The sequence below is a fragment of the Podarcis vaucheri genome (genome assembly GCF_965113315.1).
Source record: "Podarcis vaucheri genome assembly, chromosome: 11".
Taxonomy (NCBI): Eukaryota; Metazoa; Chordata; class Lepidosauria; order Squamata; family Lacertidae; genus Podarcis; species Podarcis vaucheri.
Window position 1 is genome coordinate 24109863 of NC_138749.1, and position 25413 is coordinate 24135275.

At 40.1% G+C, this 25413-nt stretch overlaps 1 protein-coding gene across 2 annotated transcripts in view; it reads left to right on the forward strand.

Moving 5' to 3' along the window:
• Positions 1-25413, forward strand: part of MAP3K1 (mitogen-activated protein kinase kinase kinase 1) — a 59483-nt gene that overhangs the window by 19965 nt on the left and 14105 nt on the right. The window contains exons 2-12 of one of the 2 annotated variants that reach the window (XM_082241762.1): positions 10016-10166; positions 11220-11426; positions 12590-12784; positions 13478-13594; positions 14875-15023; positions 19309-19430; positions 20466-20547; positions 20665-20842; positions 21343-21627; positions 23372-23493; positions 24950-25041. In XM_082241762.1, the coding sequence (XP_082097888.1) occupies positions 10016-10166; positions 11220-11426; positions 12590-12784; positions 13478-13594; positions 14875-15023; positions 19309-19430; positions 20466-20547; positions 20665-20842; positions 21343-21627; positions 23372-23493; positions 24950-25041 (1700 nt within the window). Of the gene's footprint in view, positions 1-10015; positions 10167-11219; positions 11427-12583; positions 12785-13477; positions 13595-14874; positions 15024-19308; positions 19431-20465; positions 20548-20664; positions 20843-21342; positions 21628-23371; positions 23494-24949; positions 25042-25413 lie in introns of both variants that reach the window. The other variant, XM_082241761.1, reaches the window with a different exon arrangement.

The window sequence follows — 25413 nt, forward strand, 5'->3', positions numbered from 1 at the left end:
GAGTCCATAACCTCCCAAGGGAGTCTGCTCCGCTGTTAAACAGCTCTTACTTTCATAATGTTCTTCCTGGTGTTGAGTTGGAATCTTCTTTCTTGTAACTTAAAGCCATTGGTTTGGGCCCTACCCTCCAGAGCAGGAGAGAACAAGCCTGCTCCATCTTCCATGTGACAGATATATGAAGATGGCTATCATCTCTCCTCTCAGACTCCTCCTTCCCAGGCTAACCATACCCAATTCCATCAAGCATTGCTCCTAAGGCTGAGTTTCCAGACCCTTGATCATCTTGGTCACCCTCTTCTGCACACGTTCCAGCTTGTCCATATCCTTCTTAAATTGTGACACCCAGAACTGGACACAGTACTTCAGGTATGGTCTGACCAAGGCAGAAGAGAGTGCTACTATTACTTTCTTGATCGGGAAACTATACTTCTCTTGATGCAGCCTAGAATAGCATTAGCTCTCTTTTTTTGTGGCTGCATCATACTCATGTTAAGCTTGTGGTTAACCAAGACCCCTAGATCCTTTTCACATGTACTACTAGTAATCCAGGTGTCTCACATGTTACACTGGTGCAGCTGGTTAACCTGTGCATAATTGTGTAACCTTACATTTGCTCCTTTTAAATTTATTTATTTTGTTTGGACCCAGTTCTCCAATCTGTTAATGTAATCCTGAATCCCAGTTCTGTATCCTACAGCGTTAGCAACCGTTCCCAGCTTGGTGTCATCTGCAAATTTGATGAACATCCCCTCCATTCCTTCATCCAAGTAGTTTATAAAGACGTTGAACAATAACCCCACATGTCACTTTTTTCCAGGATGATGAGACACAATTAGTGAGCACTTGGGTTCAGTCAGTCAACCAGCTACAAATCCACCTAACAGTTACCTTTTTCATCCACCTATTTATTTATGTTACTTATTAAGATATTTATAGACCACAGTTCCCTAAAAATCCAGCATGCAAAATTACAAGGAGGACAATAAAAACATCAATAAAAAGTGTCAATAAAAACATCAACTTTATTTGGTTTCAGTCCACCATATTTTATAGACTGCATTATAGTGTTAACAATCTGGCTCCTCCGTTGCAAGCTGCAAGTGGCAAAGAAATAATGAAACCTTATTAGCCTGCAGAAATGTGTATCCAAAAGAAGCTAGTGTTTGTGGCCTTTTGCATTCTTTAAATGTCAAATTCTCCTTAGGCTGAAGAGGCACAATTTCCTTCTACAGTTATTCCAGCTGTTTGTGAGTGCGGTAGTCTTATTAAATTAAATTCTCTTTGAGTGTACATATTATAGAATATCTATTTGTATTTACAGTTTGCATAAAGTTTGTTTGCAATAGATGGTTATACAGTGGGTTGCACTGAATCATTCTAAAATAATCAAATGGATGAATATTTTCTTTTGTCCCTGAATATGAACAAGCAATGATTGCATACTGGATTAATTACCATTTGCATTGCAAATGAAAAATAGGGCTATGATTAATCAAAGTTGGCAACTGACTGCTTTCAGAGACCTGAATATCTTCTCTATTCTGTTTTTGCCTCTTATACATGATCCCTACTTATGGCCATCTCCATTAAAGATAGATTGGGCCAGTGACTGTGAATGAATAGATGACACAAGGAAGAATATATTCATAACTGCCCAAAATATCATTGGAACGAATGTTTGCTGGAATTACCAGACTTGGGTTGCTTGAGACTGCCTTACTCCTTACATACGCAGTAGGTTTTTCCTCTTGGGAGTTCCTAAAACATGAAACCCAGTCCATTGCACATTGGAGCAGGGCTTCAGTGTGGCTATCCCTGATTTGCATAATATTGTTTCTGCTGAGATATGGCATGTGCCTAGTATTAGTGGTTTCCAGAAACTACACTATATATATATATATATATATATTGCTTTCACAGTGTTTTCCAGCTTTATTTATTTAGGTGTCGGTCTTCAGTGTTTTGTATCGTGTTAAAACCTATTTTTGTTTTTATTGTGTGATTGGCACTTTATGAAAGGCAATTCATAAACTAATTATGAATGAATTTATATTCAAGTCCAAAGGCATTTAAAGTGATCAGCAACCCTTTGAATTCTGCCTGGAAATGGACCAGTAGCAAGCACAGTTGTGAGAGCTGTTCTTTATAACCAAGCTCAGTTTTCTGCATTGTGGGCTAAATTAAGTTTTCAAGAAGTCTTCACAACCCCTCCTGCATATAACACATTTTCGTTGTTTAATCTGAAGGTTTTCGGGACATGAATGACACTGACTAGGCTATCTCTGTCTTAGGAGGACCTCGCAGCCGATAGAAGGTGCAGCATGTAATAGGTGACACTTTAGCTCCCTTAAACTGCAACCTTGTTCTTCTGGGGAAGGGAAGTCCTGTCCAGAACAGGTTCAACAGCACCTCCCTGGGGAGATTAACTTGCCACCCAAAAATATCACAATCTTATTTGCATTTATCTTCAGTTTACTAGTGTTCATTGCACATTTCATATACTTGAGTACTTGAACTGCCTAACCTGAATATGATGGGAAGGAGTAGAGCTGAGTGTCATCAGCATGCCGATAACACTCTGCTGCAGATTTCCATGTAATCTCAATTAGATTTCATGTATGTGCGAAAGAGCACAGGATATGAGATTAAACTCTGTGGAACTCCATATTGTAAATGTCATGGATCCAAACTGTAATCTCTCAAATGGACCTCTGGAATTGGCTACCCAAGGAGTCTCCTCAATCCAGATGCCCTATCTAGTAGGATACTGTGATCAGCGGCATCAGATTGCCAAGTGTTCTTGGGAAATGATCAGGGTAGTGTGCCCACTGTCCTTCCCTTGGCAAAGTTATTCCATCTTGGCAACAAAGTCTGTGCTGAAACCTGAGCCTAAAACCAGGTAATCAGTTTATACCAAGAATGTCTGGAGTTGCATAGTAACTACACATTCAAGCCCCTTTCCCAAGACTTTTGACAGAGTCCCCCATTATATTATTGTGAAGAAGCTGGTAAAACGTGGGCTGGATGAGATAACTGTTAGGTGGATTTGTAGCTGGTCGACTTACTGAACCCAAAAAGTGCTCACTGAGGGTTCCTCAGAATCCTGGGGAAAAATGACAAGTGGAGTGCTGCACATGGCCACAGGGTTCTGTCCTGGGCCCGTTGTCATTCAGCCAGATAGAGATGTCAGTCACCAACCTGGCACCCAGAGATCTCCAGGTCGTCACAGTTGGATGTGTGCCTGGATACCCAAGCTAAATGAAGAACCCTCCCCCTTTATGTAGCAAATAGATTTCTCTGTACACTCATGTGTCATCTGTTGACAGTGTCTGCAGTTTTAAAACCACTGTTTGTGTGTCTGGGAATTGGTGTGGTCCTTTTTGCTTCTGCAGTTCAAGAGCAGCTTGCTGTTGCAGCCAAGGGTTCTTTCTGGTTTTGATGTTCTTCCTGGATCCTTAGTTTTTCTTGCTGATGGCAGAAGCAATACCTTCTCTACATATTGCAACTTGTATTGCCTGTGCTTAAAAATTATTATTGGACATTATCATATTGTCCTCAGTCAAATGCAAGTGTTTTCAGTAAACTAAATAGGTTTTTAAAGAAGAATTTATTTAAAACACATGCTTCTATTATTGACATCATATGATTAATACTGCACAGAAGTTGAATCACATCCATTATATGTGATCTGTCTACCAACATAAACAACATATGCCAGAATAAAACAACTCTTCCATTAAAGAAATAGTTAGAATTTCCAGGTGCTCTTGGAGGAAACTGATTTTCTAGATCCATTTCATTTGGGGTTTAGGACCAGGTTTAGCACAGAAGCTGCTTTGGTCACCTGATGACATCTGTTGAGAGAAACAGGGGAAATGTATCCTTGTTAATTTTCCTCGTTAATTCTCAACAGCTTTCAATGTTATTGACCATGATATCCTTCTGGAGTGGCTGTCCAAGTTAGGGGGGGGGGTGCCACTGCTTTGCAGTGGTTCAGGTCCTACTTGTATTATCAATTCCAGAGGGTGGTGCTTGGGGAGTGCTATTAGGCCCCATGCAGCCTTCAATGTGCAGTTTCTCAGGGTTCGATTTTATCCTCCATGCTGTTTAATATCTGCATGGAACTGCTGAGTGAGGTCATCCAGAGTCTGGGAGTACATTATCAACAAAATGCTGAAGACACACATGTAGTTTGAATGTGGGTGAAACGTTGCAAATATTAACTAAAACAGGCAATAGGAATTGGGCAATAGGAACTGAACTGTATTCTTTACAAGTTAAATAGATTCAAATCTTTTGATGCACAATTTACTCTTTCTCACGTTAACTGCTAAGCACATTTGAAATTAGCTGGTAGAAGATCATCTGTGATGGGGCCTTCTCAACAGTGCACTGAGGTTTGGAACATCCAGGAATTTTCAGTCCCTCTCCTTAGGTGGATTTCTGACAGAGGCAAATGCATAGCTCTCTCAAAATACTTTTTTATTTTCTTTGAGCCAAAATAACGTATTTCCTCAGTTCCTTTGCTGGGTGCTTTTCTGCTGGGAACTTGGATTGTTATGTTAACAGCCATATAATTTGCTGTACGTTGTTTAAATATATATTAGCTTTAATGTTTGCTGCCCTGAGGATCCTTTTGCTCCAAATATTTTATTAAAACGTGTTTTCTAGGACTGGTGTACAGTAAGCCTGCAACTTACGTTCATTTAACTTTTGCACATTCAGCTTTATGTGCGTGGCAGAAAAAATTCTGAAAAAATAAGAAAGAGGGTGGGCACCTGGGAAAAAAGACTTTGACAATTCCACCTGGCTTTGAACCCAATATGTTTTGGCTATACGTGATTTTTGCTTTAGGCGTGATCCCTGGAACATAACTCCCACATACTTTGTGGGTTTACTGTACTTCTGTTCCTTTTAATTTTAAAGCTGTGTGAGCAGAGCCCATGTCTATTTATTAAATACTAAAAGTTTTGCTTATGTGACTATTTTCTGTCTTCCCCTTCGTTAAGAATCTGGAACTATTTATCTGACTAGTTCATCTGAATGAGTATTTTTACTTAGCGCATAGTGAATAAAACACATTTAAACAGCATGGCTCTTTTAAACTGACACAAAATATTATGGGGATGAAGCTGCTTTTTTTTTTTTACTATATATCCATTAAATACTTGCATGGTACAGCTTACAAGACAAAGTTGCTTACTTGTCTAGGTTTTGTTTAAAAACTTCCTCAACAGGTGTATGTATCTAAATATAGAAATCCTATATAAATATAGAAAGAAAATATAGAAATCCTATGAAAGGCCATGGACCCACCGACTAAGTCAGCCAGGAGCTGCATCTGATCCTAAGTGTAGTAACCATTGCCAAAAGTGGGTGGTTGTAACAGGATTGCTTCCTTTCTGCCCCCCTCCCTTTCACTAGTCACACACAGGAGATGGCAGTCAGGATAGCTGCAAGGCTCCTCCCTCCCTTTACTATGTGGACTAAGTGAAAACCACGCTTTAGGAAAAAGCATCACTGAACATACTATTGCTTGCTCTAACAGTATGGTGTCTGCAAGGAACAGCAAATTAGGTGCTGTTTGGCTTGCACTTGCTCCTGTTTCCACAACACCCCCCCCCCGATGCCACCCAATTTGCTTTCCCATTTTTCTGCTCCTTTTCTGCCCATTCCTTTCACCTTCAGTGCTCTCATCAGGCCTGTGCCAGCGAGCAGCCAGTTTGTCCCCCAGTGATATCCATCCCTTGGTCCACAATATAATTTTCCTATCTTTTCTCCCACCCATTCCACCCTTCACTGCTTTCCTGTGTTTTTAGCTCCCCAAGGCAACCAGTCAGCTTGCCCCTTCAGGCTTGGCCACTCCCTTACTGCAGCCTGTTCTTTGGCCCACAGCATAATTTTCATGCCAAAACTGCTCATTTCCTTTCTTTCCTTCTTGTTTATTCCTCTCTTCCTCAAGGTACACATATGGGAACCTGGGCATGGCAGACAAGAAGGGGCAGAGCCAGCCGAGTGGGCCACATCCCAGCTAAAAGCTTTGTCTCCTGCAAATAGGGACAAGACTAGATAGGATTTTCTATTTAAGTCAATTCCATCAGGTCTGGGCTTTGCCTGGGTTCAATTGCTTACCTATCTATGATGTGCTTAATTCTTAATTCCGGAATTAAGATTGCTGGAAGAAATATCAACAACCTCAGATATGCAGATGACACAACTTTGATGGCAGAAAGTGAGGAGGAATTAAAAAAAACCTCTTAATGAGGGTGAAAGAGGATAGTGAAAAATATGGTCTGAAGCTCAACATCAAAAAACTAAGATCATGGCCACTGGTCCCATCACATCCTGGCAAATAGAAGGGGAAGAAATGGAGACAGTGACAGATTTTACCTTCTTGGGCTCCATGATCACTGCAGGTGGTGAAGCAGTCACGAAATTAAAAGATGCCTGCTTCTTGGGAGAAAAGTGATGACAAACCTAGACAGCATCTTTAAAAGCAGAGACACCACCTTGCTAACAAAAATCTGTATAGTTAAAGCTATGGTTTTCTCTGTAGTGATGTATGGAAGTGAGAGCTGGACCATAAAGAAGGCTGATCGCCGGAGAATTGATGCTTTTGAATTGTGGTGCTGGAGGAGACTCTTGAGAGTCCCATGGACTGCAAAAAGATCAAACCAATCCATCCTGAAGGAAATCAACCCTGAGTGCTCACTGGAAGGACAGATCCTGAAGCTGAGGCTCCAAGACTTTGGCCACCTCATGAGAAGAGAAGACTCCCTGGAAAAGATCCTGATGTTGGGAAAGATGAAGGGCACAAGAAGAAGGGGACGACAGAGGACGAGATGGTTGGACAGTGTTCTTGAAACTACCAACATGAATTTGTCGAAACTCTGGGAGGCAGTGGAAGACAGGAGTGGCTGGTGTGCTCTGGTCCATGGGGTCACAAAGAGTCGGACACGACTAAACGACTGAACAATAAAAACAACTATTATTATGTGCTTGGCACTTTATTTATTTAACATAACTCCGTTTTGCAACAAGATCGGAGACAAATGTGAATAACATGAAAAATGTTACATTGCCAAATGAAACTTAAAGACCTTGAAGCTGTGTTCTCACTTGTATCCAGTAGTGATGTTGCTTTGTGTCTGCTGTCTTTGTTTTGGCGCTGAAGTTCAGATATTCAGAAATTGACCACTTGCATACTTGGATGAACATGCAATTTGAATCTGAGCATTTTGAATCTGCAACATTGAAGGTCATTCTTCGTTTCAGATAATAAAAATTATTTTTACAGCTTGTCTATATCTGAGAGAGAACTCTTTTCAGCCGGTAATTCCCACCCCCATTTAAATAACTGTTATATTTTGTGTAAACAAGAGCAGATTGGATTTACTGTCACATGAGAAGAAGCTAGTTTCTGTTGGCCTTTTTTTTTTGAGAGAGAGAGAGAGAGAGAACAAGCAAAGATTGTGAAGCTTTCACTGCTAGAGTACATTGTTAATAAATGCTTGTCCAAGTACTTTTTTATATCGGCTGAGAAGTCAACAGTGGACATGAGAACACACGGAAGAATGTGGTTGAGTCTTTGGCTGCCTTAGTATCCTTTTTGCAAAGGATTTTCACGGTGCAGTATATCAGATCTCATAGAAATACAGCTGTAATTTTGTTTTAGTTTGCAGTGGAAGAATATCTAGCATATTCTTTCTACTTATATTGATGCTAATCCTAATATTTCAGCAATTCTTCCCCCAATAGTAAAATGTGTTTATTATGTGTAGATGCACTGAGTACCCAGGTCAAGGAAGGAAAGTATTCCTTTATATATTAGGATGAGAGATACAGGGAATTATTATTTTTTTTAAAAAAAAAGATTCCAGAAGCAAATTTTGTGGATATGATTTTCTTTTTGAGTCTTCAGCCTGAAAAGAATCAAGTGGCATAAAGGGGATGCAGAGGAAAGAGGAGGAAGTTATGTTGCAGCCAGTGTTAGAAAATCTAGGAACCAAATGGCTCCTGGGACCTGGGGGTTTTGGGCACCAAAACAGAATATCTAGTCGCTATTTGGGGTGGGGGTGTCGGCAACACTTTTATTATTTTCATAAGCATGAACTAATACACAATTCACATAAGTGACACATTGTTAATATCACATTTTAAACAGAAATTGTTAATGCATGTTTAATTTGGTGTTTACAATAAAAATATTGGTACCATACTTCAGTTTTCAAAACACTCTACTCTTTATTGTTAAACTCCTTAGCATATTGTCTATCCTTAACATATACTTTGAGGCTTCAAAGCACATACATTTCAGTAATTCTTGAGTGTCAGCCAGGTGCAAAAAAAGGGCACCCAGACTTTTTGAGCTGCTTGCAAATAGAGAATCTTCAGGTGCAAATTGTGCCTGGCTTCCTGCTAATTTTGAACCCTGGTTGCAGCACCTGTGAACCAATATGTAACATTTGTTTATCTCGGACAGGTGTGGATATTGATGCTGTCTCAATACCATTGCTTTCAATGGGATGTTCCTTTGGATGCACATCCAGAATGTGGATGAGGATTTGCATCCACATTCTGGAGGCATTCTAGATGCACATCCCACTGAAAGCAGTGCCGCTGTCATAGGAGACATCCATACTCAGGTGCATATTTGAATGCACATCTGTTTCCCCCCTGCAGTTACTGATTTAGCCATGTATATATGGGGAAGCTAGCTTCCATACCTATATCTCCTTAGTATAAAGTAAATGGTGAAGATGGAGAATGAAAAGAAGAAACATCTTTGTCTTTGTCCTTCTTTCCCCTCTGATTAATAGTGTGTATGCATCTATCCATCTATCTAATAACTATATTTAAAGGGCACACATGGAGTTGGGGGGGGAATGTAACAGAAGGTTCAAGCAAATACAGAATCATTCTTGAACTTTTTGGGTGTTCGGGGAACATTGCAGCATTTTAATAGATATTGCTGTACCCCAACTGGTTGCCCACAGTTAAAAATGGCAAGCAGTTTTGTGTTCCAGAGTTGTAAAACAGTAACAGGAATATCGCTCATGATGTGCTTTTGCCATTTAGTAGGGTGTGTGTGTTCATGTATAAACTAAAATTTGTATATAAATGGGTAGGTGCATTTGAGGTTGTTTTCTGGGCAGTCATTAATCTCAAGACTACAGAGCATCAGTGATGATGGATGCTGACAGTGATTGCTGCTGTGGTTGATTATGGGGTTTTTAAACTTCAACTGATGTAGTCTATACAAACAGTGACTTTCATCATGACTATGGTAGTTTATAATAGTAGTATGGACAAACATGGAATATAAATTGATTCTATATTTGGCAGAGAAGCAACTGGCCTTTGAAAAAAATTTGCATTCAGCCATTTAAATGTTCAGAATGATACTTAAGTACATTAACTAGTTCATTTTAAGTAGTTTATTCTTTTTGAGTGGCAAGAGAATTCTATTTTCAGATGTGCAGGAAGATTGTTATTAGCTTAGGAGTGGGTTTAATTAGAGTCACCATTATTAATCATGGTCTTATTGCTTCTGTTAATCTTACCCACTCACCATCCTAAAGTCCCAGGGCAGGTTACAGCAATTAAAGCAGAGTGTTAAAAACAGTTTAAAATAACTTAAAATCACATGTACAATGCATGTCAGAGGTTGTTCAGAAACTTCCTGTGGTTGCAGCCCCATGTCTTAAGAACCATGTGTTTATTATCAGGCTATGGTAGGTCAGTAGCTTGAGGGAATTCTTTTTATTTTTATTTTTAAAAAGGTCTACTAAAACAGCTTTTCTTTCATGCTTGATGTTTTGTATTTGGAGTTGATGCATTCCAAATAACGGGGTAGCAGAATGTCTGCATTATCAGTTTAAGAGGTTTTCATCTGTTGCTGAAATCAACCGTTTAGCAATTACAGGGGGAGTAAAATATGGTGGTTCAAGGGTTAAGCATGCCACTGTGTTTATTGACAATCACATTTATGGTCTCTGCTTTTTCTTTACTGTAGTCGTGACATGGAGAATAAAGAAACCCTCAGGGGGCTGCAGAAAATGGATGACCGCCCAGAAGAGCGCATGATCAGGGAGAAACTCAAGGCAACATGTATGCCTGCTTGGAAGCATGAATGGCTTGAAAGGAGGAGTAGGAGAGGCCCTGTGGTAAGTAATGCTCCAGAAAAAGGCACTGGCGTTTATGCTTTTAAAAAGCCTGATTGCTGATTCTTGCACCGCAGAACCTTAGTATTAACATCTGGGTATCTCTTGTTTTGTAATGCCTCTTGATTAATTTCTGTGAATTGCTGATTTCGAAGCTTTAAATTCCTAACAATGTACAAGTCTACTGCATATTGTGGAAGTCAACTCCAACTTACATTTGTATTGCTCAAAATAACTACAACACTGCCCTCTGTCGTTAGCATTTTAAATTTACTCTCTTGGAGGAAAAAAACCACATATTCATATTCATAACCAGCAAGCGTAAAAAAATAAGGATCTGACAAAGGTGGTGGAACTATTTTTTAAAAATATTTTGTATACTGACATCCTAGTTAGGCAGTACACAATGAGAAGAGCAAAGGTGAGGCCTTACCTGCAAGTTTATAATGTGCAGAAAGGAATAGGAAAGTGGGCTGGTAAAGGTGCAGTGGAAGAAGAGAGATACCCACCACCTTTAACAGACTTTCCACAAAAATATGGTTTGATAAATATGGCAGATATATAAAGAACTGTTTTATTAGTAAACAGCCAAGAAGGGTTTGGACTTATATTTCTCATACTGCAACTCACCCCTAACTATATGGCAAACTTCTTTTCCAGAACTGTGTGATATCACTTTGCACACAGTTGCAAAAGAAAAGCTTTTTCAAGCTTTGAGGCACTTTGGAGTCCTTTTTTTTCCCCAAAAAAAGTTGTTTGTTTACCCAGTAGTGAAGGTTATAGTATACTTCTTTTCAGGTATTCAGACTTTGGTTACCAAGACTACCAATCCCCCATATTGGATCTGGCAGGTTTTCATTTTGCCAGGTGAACCTCATCTGCCTGGAGCACACGTTCTTTTGACTTGAAATAGAATCTCATAAGCACTGAGAATAAACTTGACAGGTTTCGGTGTGAATCCAGTAAATATTTGTATACCCAGAACTTCACTGTGAATCTTTTCTTTTAAGAAGACCTTTAGGTAACCATAAATCACTTCATATCTTTCTTGAAAAGGTAGTAAAACCAATACCGATAAAAGGTGATGGCTGTGAAGCAAACAAACCAGCAACGGAGCCTGTTTCTGAGGGACAAACAAGTGCTACTTCACCTACTCAGAAGGGGAGGCGGAGCCCTTCTCCTAGCAGTTCCTCTTCATCCTCATCTAGGGCGGTTAAATCGGAATCACCAGGTGTAAGAAGGAAAAGGTTATCTCCTGTGCCTGTAAGTTAAAAGGTCTTATGCATGGGTTGGCAAACTAAGGCCCGGGGACCGGATCCGGCCCAATTGCCGCATGGATCTGGCCTGTGGACAGTCCGGGAATTGCCGCATGGATCTGATTCTGATCATTCGGGCTGCTCCATCCCCCCACACACACCGCGGTGGCACCTCCTCCCTCCCTCCTCCTGGCTTCTCCCCGCCTTGCCTAGAGGAGGAAGGGGGCTGGGCTTTGTTGATGTCAGCCCATCTCCAGGGCCCTTTCACACACTGCTCATCATCCTGCCGCCACCCCCTGTCACTTGCAAGACACAGGAGCCGCGATTTGCTGAGCGCCCCTCTTGAGCTGCCGCCATTTAAAGCAGCCCCTCTCCGGATCTCTTTCGCGTGCTGCTCACCATCCCTCATTCATTCCCCCCCCAAAAAAAATATAGTCCGCCCCCCACAAGGTCTGAGGGACAGTGGACTGGACCCCAGTTGAAAAAAATTGCCGACCCCTGCTCTTATGTGACTGGGTATAGCCTATTGCCATGATATTTCAAGTATATCTACTCCCGTCTATCCATTTTGGTAAGCAGGGGAGATCCTGCTTGCAGGTCTTGGCACCAGCTTAGGTTCAGTTGGCAGCAACTACATAGATGCTGGGATTTCCTACCCAAGAAGCTCAGGCTTCATCCCTGATACTTTAGTGCATTATTGAAGTCCATTTTGTTTCAGCAGATTTTGGAGCAATGGATGTTTTGATCTGACTCCTTTAGTTGCGTTTCTGTGTCATTGACTGTTTTACCTGCTATCTTGTGTCTGCTGCTGCTACTACATTTAATATTCTTTTAAAAAGAAACTTAATGTAAGCCTCTACAGGTGTCTTCATTCTGAACACGAAGGGGATGGCGTGGGTTTAAAAAGTAGTAGCCATAATTTGAATAACATCTGAGAATACCAGCATAGAAATTTTTATTTTCTGCAATTGTTTGGAAGTGATGGTACCATTTCTGTACTATCAAAATATGGTGGGCAACCAGTAGATCACAAGTTCTTCCTTTACAACTTAACAGATATGACAGACACAGTGGGCAGTGTAAAACATTTCTATATTGGGAGAGTGGAGGTTGAATTCCTTTGGCAACATTATTGGAAGCTAATTGAAATAAATTTGTTATAAGTTTCAGAGTGGACGAATAACACCACCACGAAGAGCTCCATCTCCAGATGGCTTCTCACCATATAGTCCTGAGGAAACAAATCGGCGGGTCAACAAGGTCATGAGGGCCAGATTGTACCTCTTACAGCAGATAGGACCGAATTCTTTCTTGATAGGAGGAGACAGCCCAGACAATAAATATAGGGTATTCATTGGTCCTCAGGTATGAATTGCATAGACCCAGTTTTATTTTTAATTATAAAGTACACTAATTTGAGAATATTAGAAGATTGAGAAGAAGTTGTAATTACTACAGTGGTACCTCGCAAGACGAATGCCTCGCAAGACGAAAAACGCGCAAGACGAAAGAGTTTTCCATTTTTTGAGTCGTTCCGCAAGACAAATTTCCCTATGGGCTTGCTTCGCAAGATGAAACTTCTTGCGAGTTTGTTTCCTTTTTCTTAAAGCCACTAAGCCGTTAATAGCCGCTAAGCCGCTAATAGACGTGCTTCGCAAGACGAAAAAACCGCAAGACGAAGAGTCTCGCGGAACGGATTAATTTCGTCTTGCGAGGCACCACTGTATTTTATTTTCAATAGCACACTGTAGTACTATTTTCTAGTGTGTGTTAATTTCTACTTGTAATGAGTAAGCATTAAAAGAAACACCAGCTAAGTATAAATAGTTGTATTAGCTTCAGGTTGGTTATATCTGAGAACAACATAGATTGTTTGCTCTGCCATAAATCATCCATCAGCCCATGGAAGGATAGCTGTCAGAAATAAAGCATGCTTATAACAGATTTGTATTTTCTAAATACCAAAGTATAATCCTAATAACTCTTTATTTAACATAGTAACTTGTGTCTTTTGAAAGAAAACAGTTATAATAAGCACACTAAAATCTTTCTTTACAGACCTGCAGCTGTGGGCGTGGAACATTTTGCATTCATCTCCTATTTGTTATGCTTCGTGTGTTTCAACTTGAATCTTCAGATCCAATGCTCTGGCGAAAAACCTTGAAGAACTTTGAGGTAGTGTTATCCTGTCTCTTCTATCATGGATATACAATGGTTACTGCAAATACATTAAAGCTGCTAAAATTTACTATTCAGAAATCACATTGTAGTGCTGTTTAAGTTTTGCTAGAGTTACTCTGTTTCTGAAATCTCTGTTAATAGCCAACGATACTACAGCAACATCAAATAAGTTGTTATGGTTTACTGAAAGTTCTCCACCAATAGCCCTATACTTTAATAGCTGGAGGTTAGAGCTCGCTTGGGGGACGCGGGTGGCGCTGTGGGTTAAAGCCTCAGCGCCTAGGGCTTGCTGATCGAAAGGTCGGCGGTTCGAATCCCCGCGGCGGGGTGCGCTCCCGCTGCTCGGTCCCAGCGCCTGCCAACCTAGCAGTTCGAAAGCACCCCCGGGTGCAAGTAGATAAATAGGTACCGCTTACCAGCGGGAAGGTAAACGGCGTTCCGTGTGCTGCGCTGGCTCGCCAGATGCAGCTTTGTCACGCTGGCCACGTGACCCGGAAGTGTCTCCGAACAGCGCTGGCCCCCGGCCTATAGATGTGAGATGGGCGCACAAACCCCAGAGTCTGTCAAGACTGGCCCGTTCGGGCAGGGGTACCTTTACCTTTACCTTTAGAGCTCGCTTAATAGAGTGGACTGCTAGCAGTGGGAAGTGGAATACCATGTTCCTTCTCCACAGCCCTTTCCTTCTTACCTTAACTTCATCAGTAATGATATTTAACAATTCTTAACATGGTTTCTTGACTTAGCTGGTGTCAGTTGTGATGCATCTTTCAACCATGGTGGATAGCGATCGCAGAGTTTCTTAAACATCAATCCCATGTGCTCCACCCTAAAAGTGGAGGCATGAATATAAAGCACATAAAATCAGGAACACACTTCAAGAGAATAGGACACCAATATCTTCCTGCAATTTCTTCTGTTCCTTCTCCGCTTCTGCTTAGCAATGTAGATAGATGCAGAAGCGCTGTTAGCTAATGTTAAATTGCAAGACTTTTCTGGTTATGAAGGTGCATCCAGTAAGGATCTGGTCAAAATTCAGGATCTATGTCCACATGTCTTAAATGAAGTGGTTTTAATTTTTGAACATGAGGTGTGATTTTAATTGTTTATAAGATGGATCCAACCATCCCCTCTTGGTGGTGGAGTAGGAGAACCCTTTTTTTTGTTCTGATATTACTGTGATTTCAATTGCAATTAAAACTTTATTTCAAATTGGACATCAGCTTCCAGGAATTAACAGCATAATAGCTACTGTTAATGTTTTCTTCTAATGTTAGGTTGAAAGTTTGTTCCAGAAATATCACAGTAGGCGTAGCTCAAGGATCAAAGCCCCATCTCGTAACACCATCCAGAAGTTTGTCTCACGCATGTCAAATTCTCATACATTGTCATCATCTAGTACGTCTACATCTAGTTCAGAAAACAGGTTAGTAATTCTTCTAAAGAAAATAAGTAGTGTTCTTCGAAATCTTCCCCTTTTCACAGGGAAAGTGTTGCTTTAATTTGTCACATGAATTTTATACAATTCCAAAAGGGTAGCTGTGTTAGTCTGTTACAACAAAACCATTGCAAAAGACTCCTTGTTCTTTATATAGTGTGATCTAAGTTACAAAAGTTCTGGTATTTATTGTTTGAATGTTTGGGAACAATATTTTTTGGGTTGGCTAGCCAAGTCTGCCGAAAAGCACATTTTGAAATGGAAGTTTGTTGCCCTTTGGTTGCAAGATTATTTTTTGTTAAGAGCCTAGTATATATTAGGCGCTTTATGAATTCACCAGTGACCCCTGAAGCCTAGTGGGATCTTGAAGAGGATCTTTCACCTTTGGAAAGTGAAACTTCATTTTAATATTGTGTGTAGCATCAGAATAATTAATTGGAGAAGGGATTATCAACTTGTGGAATGAATCTGGTTTCACCTGGCCCCAGTAACCTTACCAGATTTTAATCAAGCTACAAGCTAGAAATTTACTCTCAGGAGAAAAGAGAATATTTAGAGGTTCTTTGAAATCGTACTTTGGATCTAAAGAAGCACAAACAGAACTCTGTTCATGGTGCATCTTCCCCCCCCCCCCCACACACACATTAGTCTATTACAGTCCTCAGAAGATGCTCCCAAGGCTTGGGAGAACCTCCAAGAACCTCCACAACCTCCAAGGGATGTGGCACAGTGCAAGGGGACACTGGAAATGGAGGACACCTTGCACAAGTAGAATTGCCTTTCCATTCATGCTAGGGATTCACATCTAATACTGTGCCAAAACACATGCACTCTGTTACTGTGAATTCTTTGCTCCTACATAGCAAAGCCTTTATTTTTGTGCCTAACCATTCATTTGGGGACAATTTATTGGAAAAGGTTTCTCAAGCAATGGGAATTTTCATTTTGCTTTTTTGGTATGAGAACATCTCCAGCTCAAATATGAAAAGTATATATTCACCTCTTAACTTGGGTGCTAGGCTTTTGTGGCTACTGTCACCTCCCCCCTCACCATCACCGTACATGACACTTCACTGAGTACCATTAGTTTTTTTAAAAAAGCAAATTCTTGCCCCCAAGATCTTAATGCAAACTAGAAGCAGGGAAGTTGCTTCAGTTGGGGATGAGGAGCAAGGGGCCAAAGCATAGATCCTATCAGAAGTGTTGGGTTTGAAAGAATCAAGAGATGTTTGCCCTGGAAAAGGGTAGCTGTTTTATGTAGAAATCACAAAGTGATTTTGTGTGTGAGTGATTCATCTAATGCAGGGGTGTGGAAATCTGAGGCTCTCCATTTGACCCCTGGGACTTTACCCTGGTTACATCAGCTGTGCTTTGCAACCTCCTTGAGTGTTTTTACTTTGGTGGAATGTTACCTTGAATTCTAATAATGCCTCCTGCTGGCATAAATGGAGGACAGAGCAGGGTCTACAAGTATGTGTAAAAGTTAGCCTACTGTACACAAGGAACACTTACATAAATTGGTCTGCTCACTTTTGCCTCTGATCCTGCCTTCCATTGACATGTAGCCTCCAGAACAGAATGCAGTCCCTGGGATGAAAAAGTTTCCCCATTCCTATTTTAGTAAATCTGGCAATAGTAGAAATATTTACTGCAGATGATGGAATGCAGTGAATTTTCTAAATATTTAGGAGTGGGAAGCATCCAGCTCCCTGGCCAGATATGGCCTAAAATGTCATAAATTTGACCCCAAACCATGGCACCTTTCCCCTGTGGAACTCTTTATTGTGCAGCCAGTCATCGCAGAAAGCCCATTTGCCAGCAAAGAGCTGGCAAGGCTCCTTGTGCTGCATTTCCCAACCACCTGACAACCGGTTGGCTGTGGAGGACTTGGAAAGCTATGTGCAAGAGACTCTGGCAGGTGCTTAGGACAATCCATCCTGTCAAATCATCTGGCATTGCCTGTCAAAGTTGGCCCATGGGATGGGGACAGATAACAATCTGGCCAATTGGGCCAAAGAGGTTCCCCACCTTTGGCATACATATATCAAATTCCTTTTTTGCCATATGTGTATGTAGTAACTAAACTAAAGTTAACCTCTCTTCCTGGTCTTACTAGGTCCATAGTACTTAGGCTTGAAATGCAACTAGGCTTGGTAAATTATTCAGCTGCAAATCTTTTCTTAACTGTTGGATCACCTTGGTGTATATCAAGAGTGGCTAGCCTGTGGCCCGCCAGATGTTGCTAAATTACCACCGCCATCATCTCTATTAGTTGATGGGAGTAGTGGTGCAGCAATCTCTGGTGGGCTACAAGCTAGCCTCCCCTGGTGCGTACATTGGGTAGTTCTTTAGAAAATATGTTCTGTAGGATTCTGTTCTTACTTTTTGACAACTTGTTAGCAGTATTATTTTTAAAGTAGTGTCATAGAGTATACATACTGTTTTTAAGTTATATGTGTTATTTGTTACCCCGGATGATTATTTACCCATAAAAATCCACAGAAAACTATACAACCTCCATTTGTGCCAGTCATTTGGAGAGCAATATTCTTTATTGATAAATCATGTTCTACTTATCAGTCATGAGCTGAAATTTTATTCCTCCACATAGTGCCCAGATTTTGAGCTTTTCGTAACAGATGGCTTATAGAGAAAACAAATTCTGTGTACGTCGGAAATGGAATAGGCATATTTCCATTATCTGTATTACGGAGGGGGAGAAAGGTGATACTTTTAAACTTACAGCCTTGGTAATCATTTTGCTTATCTAGTGAGTTCTCAAAAGGTTTGAGACTGTTGAACTGGACATAAAGGAATTTATTCCATATTTGGTTTTTCTAGGAATATCTGACTTAAGTGTTGGGTGACTTCAATATTGGCACTGACCAAATTGTAAGTTTCCCTTGTTTCATTTTTAAAAACAAGACACTTGAATTAGCCACTAATTCAGTCTTAACATGGCACCAGTTCTTAATATTACCATAGAACCATAGCAAGTGCTTTCCGGTAGCTTCTTCACACGCCACTCCATTAACTTCTAGATGGGAAAACAATGTCATTTGCCCCACTTGTGTGGTTATTCCATCTAGATATTGCCAGAGTACTGTGGGAAGAAATCACAGGAATGCCATTCTGGCACCACTACAGTAGCCTAAGTGTGGAATTAATACTTTTTGTTTATTTGTTTGTTCATTGGCAAAACTTTCTATACCAGCAACTTTTTTTAAAAAAAATGGCTTTGACCAACATAATACACAATGAAATCACATTGATAAAAAATGCAGGAATACATGAAAAGAAATCAGTAGATTAATATAGTACATGAGCATAGCTGGATCACCCCCTGGGAAAAAGCATGGGTGAACAGGTAAGTTTTAAGTAGGTGCCGGTACTATAAGAGCCTGCCTGATGATAATTGAAGGTACATTCTGAAGGGCAAGGGCCACAACACTAAAAGCCCTGAGCTGTAAGATGAGCCTGTTTCTGAGATCAAAGCTATTAATATCCAGAGCCTCTTTACCAACATTTCCTACAGAATGATGTATCTGTTCTAGGACTTGCTATATAACCATAGGTAATAGTTTTCATTTTGATACACTGCAAAGTATGGCTTCAAGATAGAGATTCGTCCATGGAAGGCTTTAGGCAAAAGATGACTTTCCTGCCACCCCTCCCCACAGCAGTCCCCAACCCTCCCCGAAAATCTTATCCTAAGGTTCACCAGGCCAGGTTGGAGTGGGTTGTGGTGTAGGAGATTGAGGGGAAAGAGGGAGGTGATGGGAAGTTATGCTGAGGCACCTGAGGTTCTTCCAGCCAGTCTTTCCATGACCCCCCACTTCCTCCAAATCCCCCTGACCACACACACCCTTGATTCAGCAAATTCTCATGATAATTGTGGCTGCATGTTGGGGCAACTGCTGTAGGAGAGGAAGGGGACACCTTCTGTCCACCCCATTTTGCTGGCTGCAGTTTGTTGACTTTTCCATGTTACTATTGTAACATACATTATTGAAGAGTAATATATAAAACATTACGTCATGCACAATGTAGAGGCGATTTTGATCAGTTACCTGTGTGGTAAAGGTAATATGTGAGCAAGCACTGGAATTTACTGCAAACAGTCGCACTGAAAGGTCAACTAGTCACTTGCAGAATGATAGAATGCACTCCAATAAATATATATTGGGACCGGTTTTTGCCCTGGAAAGAGGTATAGTAATGTAAATTAAAAGGATTACTCTTTAAATGTTGGTACATGTTCTTTTAAAAATAGTATCAAGGATGAAGAAGAACAGATGTGCCCCATTTGTTTGCTAGGCATGTTGGATGAAGAGAGCTTGACTGTCTGTGAAGATGGCTGCAGAAATAAACTTCACCACCACTGCATGTCAATATGTAAGTCACTTGATGATACCTGCATCACAGATGTCAGTACTTCTACTTCAAATAATGAATATCAAAAGGGACATTTGATATTAAGGAATGAGATTATGCATAAACTGGGATGTTAGAGGAGGAATCTAAGTGAAGTACTTTTCCTCATATAAATGTGAGATAGTATTCCTCAGAGTTTAAGTATAAAGGATGATAAAAAGGTAAAGGTACCCCTGACAGTTAAGTCCAGTCGCAGACGACTCTCGGGTTGTGGCGCTCTTCTTGCTCTATAGGCTGAGGGAGCCAACATTTGTCCACAGACAGGTTCCGGGTCATGTGGCCAGTATGACTAGGCCCCTTCTGGCAAACCAGAGCAGCACACGGAAACACCATTTACCTTCCCGCCATGCACGTGCTTTCAAAGTGCTAGGTGGGCAGGAGCTGGGACTGAACAATAGGAACTCACCCCATCACGGGGATTTGAACCACTGACTTTCTGATCAGCAAGCCCTAGGTTCAGTGGTTTAGACTACAGCGCCACCCACATCCCTATATAAAGGATGGTAGAGAAATGCATCTTGGTAGCTTTTGTGTCTTAAAAAAACCTCCCATACTATGAACGAAAGAGAAGAAAATAAGTATAAATAAGAAAATTATTAACCTGTAGTTTTAACTGAGCTGATCAATCAGTTTCAAAGAACTGGGCAATATTGTGATATTAGCCCAGAAACTTATAAAATGTCCAAAATCCAGAAGTAATAGGTCATTAGTTTCTTGTCTCAACCACAGGATTGGAGGTATATATATATATATATATTTAAGTGGACAGGTATATAGAGCTGGTATAATTCACACAATACATTAAACATGTAGAAAAAATGGCAAATGCCACATTTGCTACAGAACTGAATATACAGTTTTCCATATGACTAGTTTTCCATAGACTTTTAAGTTCTGTAGATGTTTCCAAAAACTCAGTAGCTTTATATTTTCTAAAATGTCCTTATCATACTAACGCCAGTATTATTTCTTTTTGTTACTGTTAAATTTTTTTAGGGGCAGAGGAGTGTAGAAGAAACAGAGAGCCTCTTATATGTCCTCTTTGTAGATCTAAGTGGAGATCTCATGATTTCTATAGGTAAGGATGTGTTTGTTGTACTTGGATATACTAGATCTTCCATTGATGAGTATAAATATTAAAATATCTGCAAGCTTGCAAACATCTACTCATGGAAACCATTTCCCCCCCTTACAGCCATGAGTTGCCAAGCCCTGTAGAATCTCCTTCTGTTCTTCGTGTTGTCCAGCAGCAAACTCAGCAGCCTACAGCCGTCTCACCGAGGAGGAGTCAAGATAGTAATTTTAACCTTACTCATTATGGAGTCCAGCAAATCCCTTCTGCCTATAAAGACTTAGCTGAGCCATGGATACAGGTATACTAAATTTCTAAAGGAAACATTAATTAAACTAGCTGCTGGGTATTTTTGTGTTCCTTGATTCCGTTTTATGTCAAATAGCACAAACAGGATTGCACTGCTCCTGGTTAAATTGTGTTATATTCCCTGCACACTTGTAAGTGCAGGTGTCAGGTTTGCATTCTGTGATAGGAGAGGACTTTTTCGGTGTTAGTTCCCTGACTTTGAAAAAAGATTACCATATTTATTGTGTGCATATTGATGTACACCAGCCTGATATTTTATGAGATGAGTATATGAATACTTCCAAGCAAAAATAAACAGTAATGAATGGAGAAGTTATCTGACACGTCATTACATCTCCCTTGTTTTGCAGCTGCTCTGATGGTAGCAGCCTTGAAGAATGCAACATGCTCTTCCCTGTGCTACCCCAAATTCAGATGGGATTGCATTTTTCAGTATGCATACTTGAGATCATCATACATGTACTTTTAAGTGTTTTCATGTCTGTCTTTTAGGTATTTGGAATGGAATTAGTTGGCTGCTTGTTTTCTCGAAACTGGAATGTACGTGAGATGGCCCTTAGACGTCTCTCCCATGATGTTAGTGGTGCTCTATTATTGGCTAACGGTGAAAGCACTGGAAATTCTGGAAGCAGTGGTGGAAGCACCACAAGTGCTGGAACTCTAGGAGCAGCTATTGGGTCATCACAAACCAGTATCTCAGGAGATGTGGAGTCCTGCTGTAGTGTCCTTTCCATGGTGTGTGCCGATCCTGTCTACAAAGTCTACGTTGCTGCTTTAGTAAGTAGATTCTTTACGAATATTGAAATTTCAAGATCATTGTTACAGTTTAGAGATGGAAACCACTATTTATGCTGTTGCCAAAGATGTAGAATTTGTGATGACAGCAGAACGACTCCCAAATTGTTGTTTTTTGGGGACACGCTAAAGAAAGTAATGGCCATGGTCCCATTTACTATACTTATAGCTACCCATTTCATACATTCACTGGAATTTAGAGCTTGAATCGCACAAACAACCTCTGTCTGTGTTTTCTTTCCTCCTGTGTTTTTTAAAGGGAGGTAAATCATGTAAACAGTTTCCTGGTACAAACCTGTATATGCATGGAATTTTTTGATTCTCACAGGAGCTTATGTGTATAGTGAAAGGAAGGAGCTTAAGCTGCTCCATCACATCTGCTCCCAGCAAATGTATGAACTGGGGCTTATTTAGGGAAGAATTCAACACAGCACTATGGCAATTGTTCCATCCATGCAAGTATTTCAGCTTGCCAGGTGGAACGATTCCATGCAATATATGAGGTGTCTTGTGGCATTAGTACAGTTTATTATTATTATCATTAGAATTTATATACCACCCTATACATGGAGGTCTCAGGGCGAGCCACAGAAAACATCAACATAAAAAACTACTATATATATATATATAATCAAAATAAAAACAACCCGTTATTGAGACCCATTGCCAAATGGTTCCGTTGAAAGACCAGGGTGTGAATGTTCAAATAAAATCCATGCATGGATATCTATGCTTCAGCATGCATGGAAAAGTACATGTTTGAAAAATACAGTTTCTCAAATTAGGACACGCAGTGCAGATTCCTGAAGCCTCCATTCTAGGTTTCATATATAAGTGTAAGATAAAAGCTACTTCACCCAGTTAACTTCCAGTTATATACAGTTCTTGGTTAAGCCAGTAGGAAGCAGATCACAAAAAAGAATTCTAGAAAGCCCAGAATAACAGAGTCTGGCTTTCAGCAGAGGTGATAGGTTGCTTCTGCTAAATAGAGCTTATCAGTTTTCTTTGGACTATCATCAAAAAGGACTTTATATTATGAGGAAGACGCACAGTGTGGTCATCCTTTATTATCTGTTTCTATCTGGCCTATCACACTGGACTGCGTTCTTTATACTGTACTAAACAAAACAAAACATGTAAAACAGAGTCTCTGGTATATGGAGGGCTAATAAATTTGTAGGCAAACATGGATTTGTTTTGCTTTCTTACAAAATTTGCCTCTTGTTGACAAAATTGTATCCTACAATTGATTAGTCTGTTGCAGCAAAGTTTAGAATGCATTTTTGTATCCACTGAGATCCAGCGCCGAGGGCCTTCTGGCGGTTCCCTCATTGCGAGAAGTGAGGTTACAGGGAACCAGACAGAGGGCCTTCTCGGTAGTGGCGCCCGCCCTGTGGAACGCCCTCCCTTCAGATGTGAAAGAAATAAGCAGCTATCTTCTCTTTAAAAGACATCTGAAGGCAGCCCTGTTTAGGGAAGTTTTTAGTATTTAATGCTGTATTGTTTTTAACACTTGATTGGAAGCCGCCCAGAGTGGCTGGGGAAACTCAGCCAGATGGGCGGGGTATAAATAATAAATTATTATTATTATTATTATTATTATTATTATTATTATTATTATTATTATTGACTAATTCTTGTTATTCTTTTAGAATATATGAAGTGTGTGTATAAGGTGTGTTTTTTTTCTTTTTCTTTTTAAAACATCCCTCCCTGCTTTTTCTAGAAAACGTTAAGAGCCATGCTGGTATATACACCCTGTCATAGTCTGGCAGAGAGGGCAAAATTGCAACAACTTCTGAAGCCAGTTGTGGAAACTATATTGGTGAAATGCGCAGATGCCAACAGGTATAGTGTTTGGTCTATTCAAACTTTTTACAAATCTGTATTTTTAAAAACTTAATAAAGGATTAAGGACAAATTCATGTAAAAACAATTTTTTGGCTGTTTGTTGATTTATGGTCTGTATTTGAAGTTATTTTGGCCTGGAACGTAAAATTGGTTATACCGTAAAAAATACACACCAGCAGCTCTTTGAATATTATCTAGGTATTATTATAGCTGGAAAATGTTACTCTTAAATTGATACATTGGATTTCATTTTTCCATAACAATTTTCTGGAAAGTGTAAATGCTCAGATTTTTCAAAAATTTAGGATATAATTTTCTTGTCGTAGTTGGTTGTGTGCATTATCAGATGTGTCATAATGTTGCACAGTGGATGCACAGCACATCATAAAAGATCTGTGTACTGTCCCACATATGGGTCTGCACATGTACAGGCAAAGTCTCTTCTCTTATCTTTCCAACTTCTAAAGTACTCAGAGATAACAGGTTGCCTTTCAATTGTTTTTTGTCTCTGTGGGTCTAAGCGACCATCAGATGCTCACCAAATAACTTGAGTTCTTACTAAGTCAGCAGTGAGCACTAGCTGCCTTGAAATGGTTGGTTTTGCCTAAGTCAGAGCAGTCTGTTAAGAAAGCAAAAAAGTTTCCACTGACTTAGCATACAAACTAAATCACATAGTACTGCAGAAATAAGTCCTATAGAAACTTCAAGAAATTGTTTGAATTCCAAAACTGATGCCCTAGACCAGTGATGGCCTAACTTGACCCTCCAGCTGTTTTGGGACTACAACTCCCATCATCCCTAGCTAACAGAACCAGTGGTCAGGGGTGATGGGAACTGTAGTCCCAAAACAGCTGGAGGGCCAAGTTTGACCATCACTGATCTAGACCAAAATTCTGTCAGCATGGACAAAGGGAAACCTCTGGCATCTAATCTAGAGCAACAGTTTTGGAAGCTGAAGGTGATAGAACCAACAGAAACTTGAGACAGCACCACTAAAGTATCCATTTAATCGTTTACCAGACCTTCGGTATTGAGGGTATGTATCAGAACTCCCACAGCTAGCTGAGGGAAAGCTGGACAGTCTAGACTGAGTTTAAACAGATACCACCTTAAACCAAGGATGAATAAATAGCCTTAATCCCAGATTTGGGATGGCACTGCCATCCAACCACTCCATGGGGAGAACAGTGGGGAATCCTTACTTTGGTGTCACCTGTTGAAGAACAACCTTGTTTTACTTTCTTAAAAGTATGTATTAATGGAAGCATGTTGAAATGGGTATTTATGAATTATGAATATTGCTCCTAATTTTGACCATGCTGTTTTCAGAAATATCCTTGATAAGGATCTTACATGATAGGTTCTCTGCCTGTTGTAAAAATAAAACAAAAACATAGAGCTATACATACAGAATTCATGTGATACATTGGTTTTTGTTTCTTACTTTTTATAGCCGCACAAGCCAACTTTCAGTTTCAACACTCCTTGAGATGTGCAAGGGCCAAGCTGGAGAACTGGCAGTTGGTAGAGAAATACTTAACTCTGGTAAAACTTCATTGTATACTTATTTGTATAGTACCATCAGTATATCTAGTGCTTTACAGAGTATCATAAGAAAAAAAAAGATGCTTGCCTCTTCCTTTAATCGGTGGGCTTCTTGGGGCAATAGTAACAACGGATGAATGTGAGCAAACACTGTCACACATACTTTATACGGTTGTTCATAAGGGCTGAAAGATTAACCAAAGACTTCCTACAGTAGATAAGGAGCTCTGAGATGAAATTTGAAGTGGCAGAGGAGAAAATCTAAAAAAAAAAATCTAATAACAACATATGATCAGTTGTTCTAAAGAAAACTAAATTCCAGCATGGTGGAGTCCAATACTTAATTAAATTGGAAAATTCAAAAATAATCTT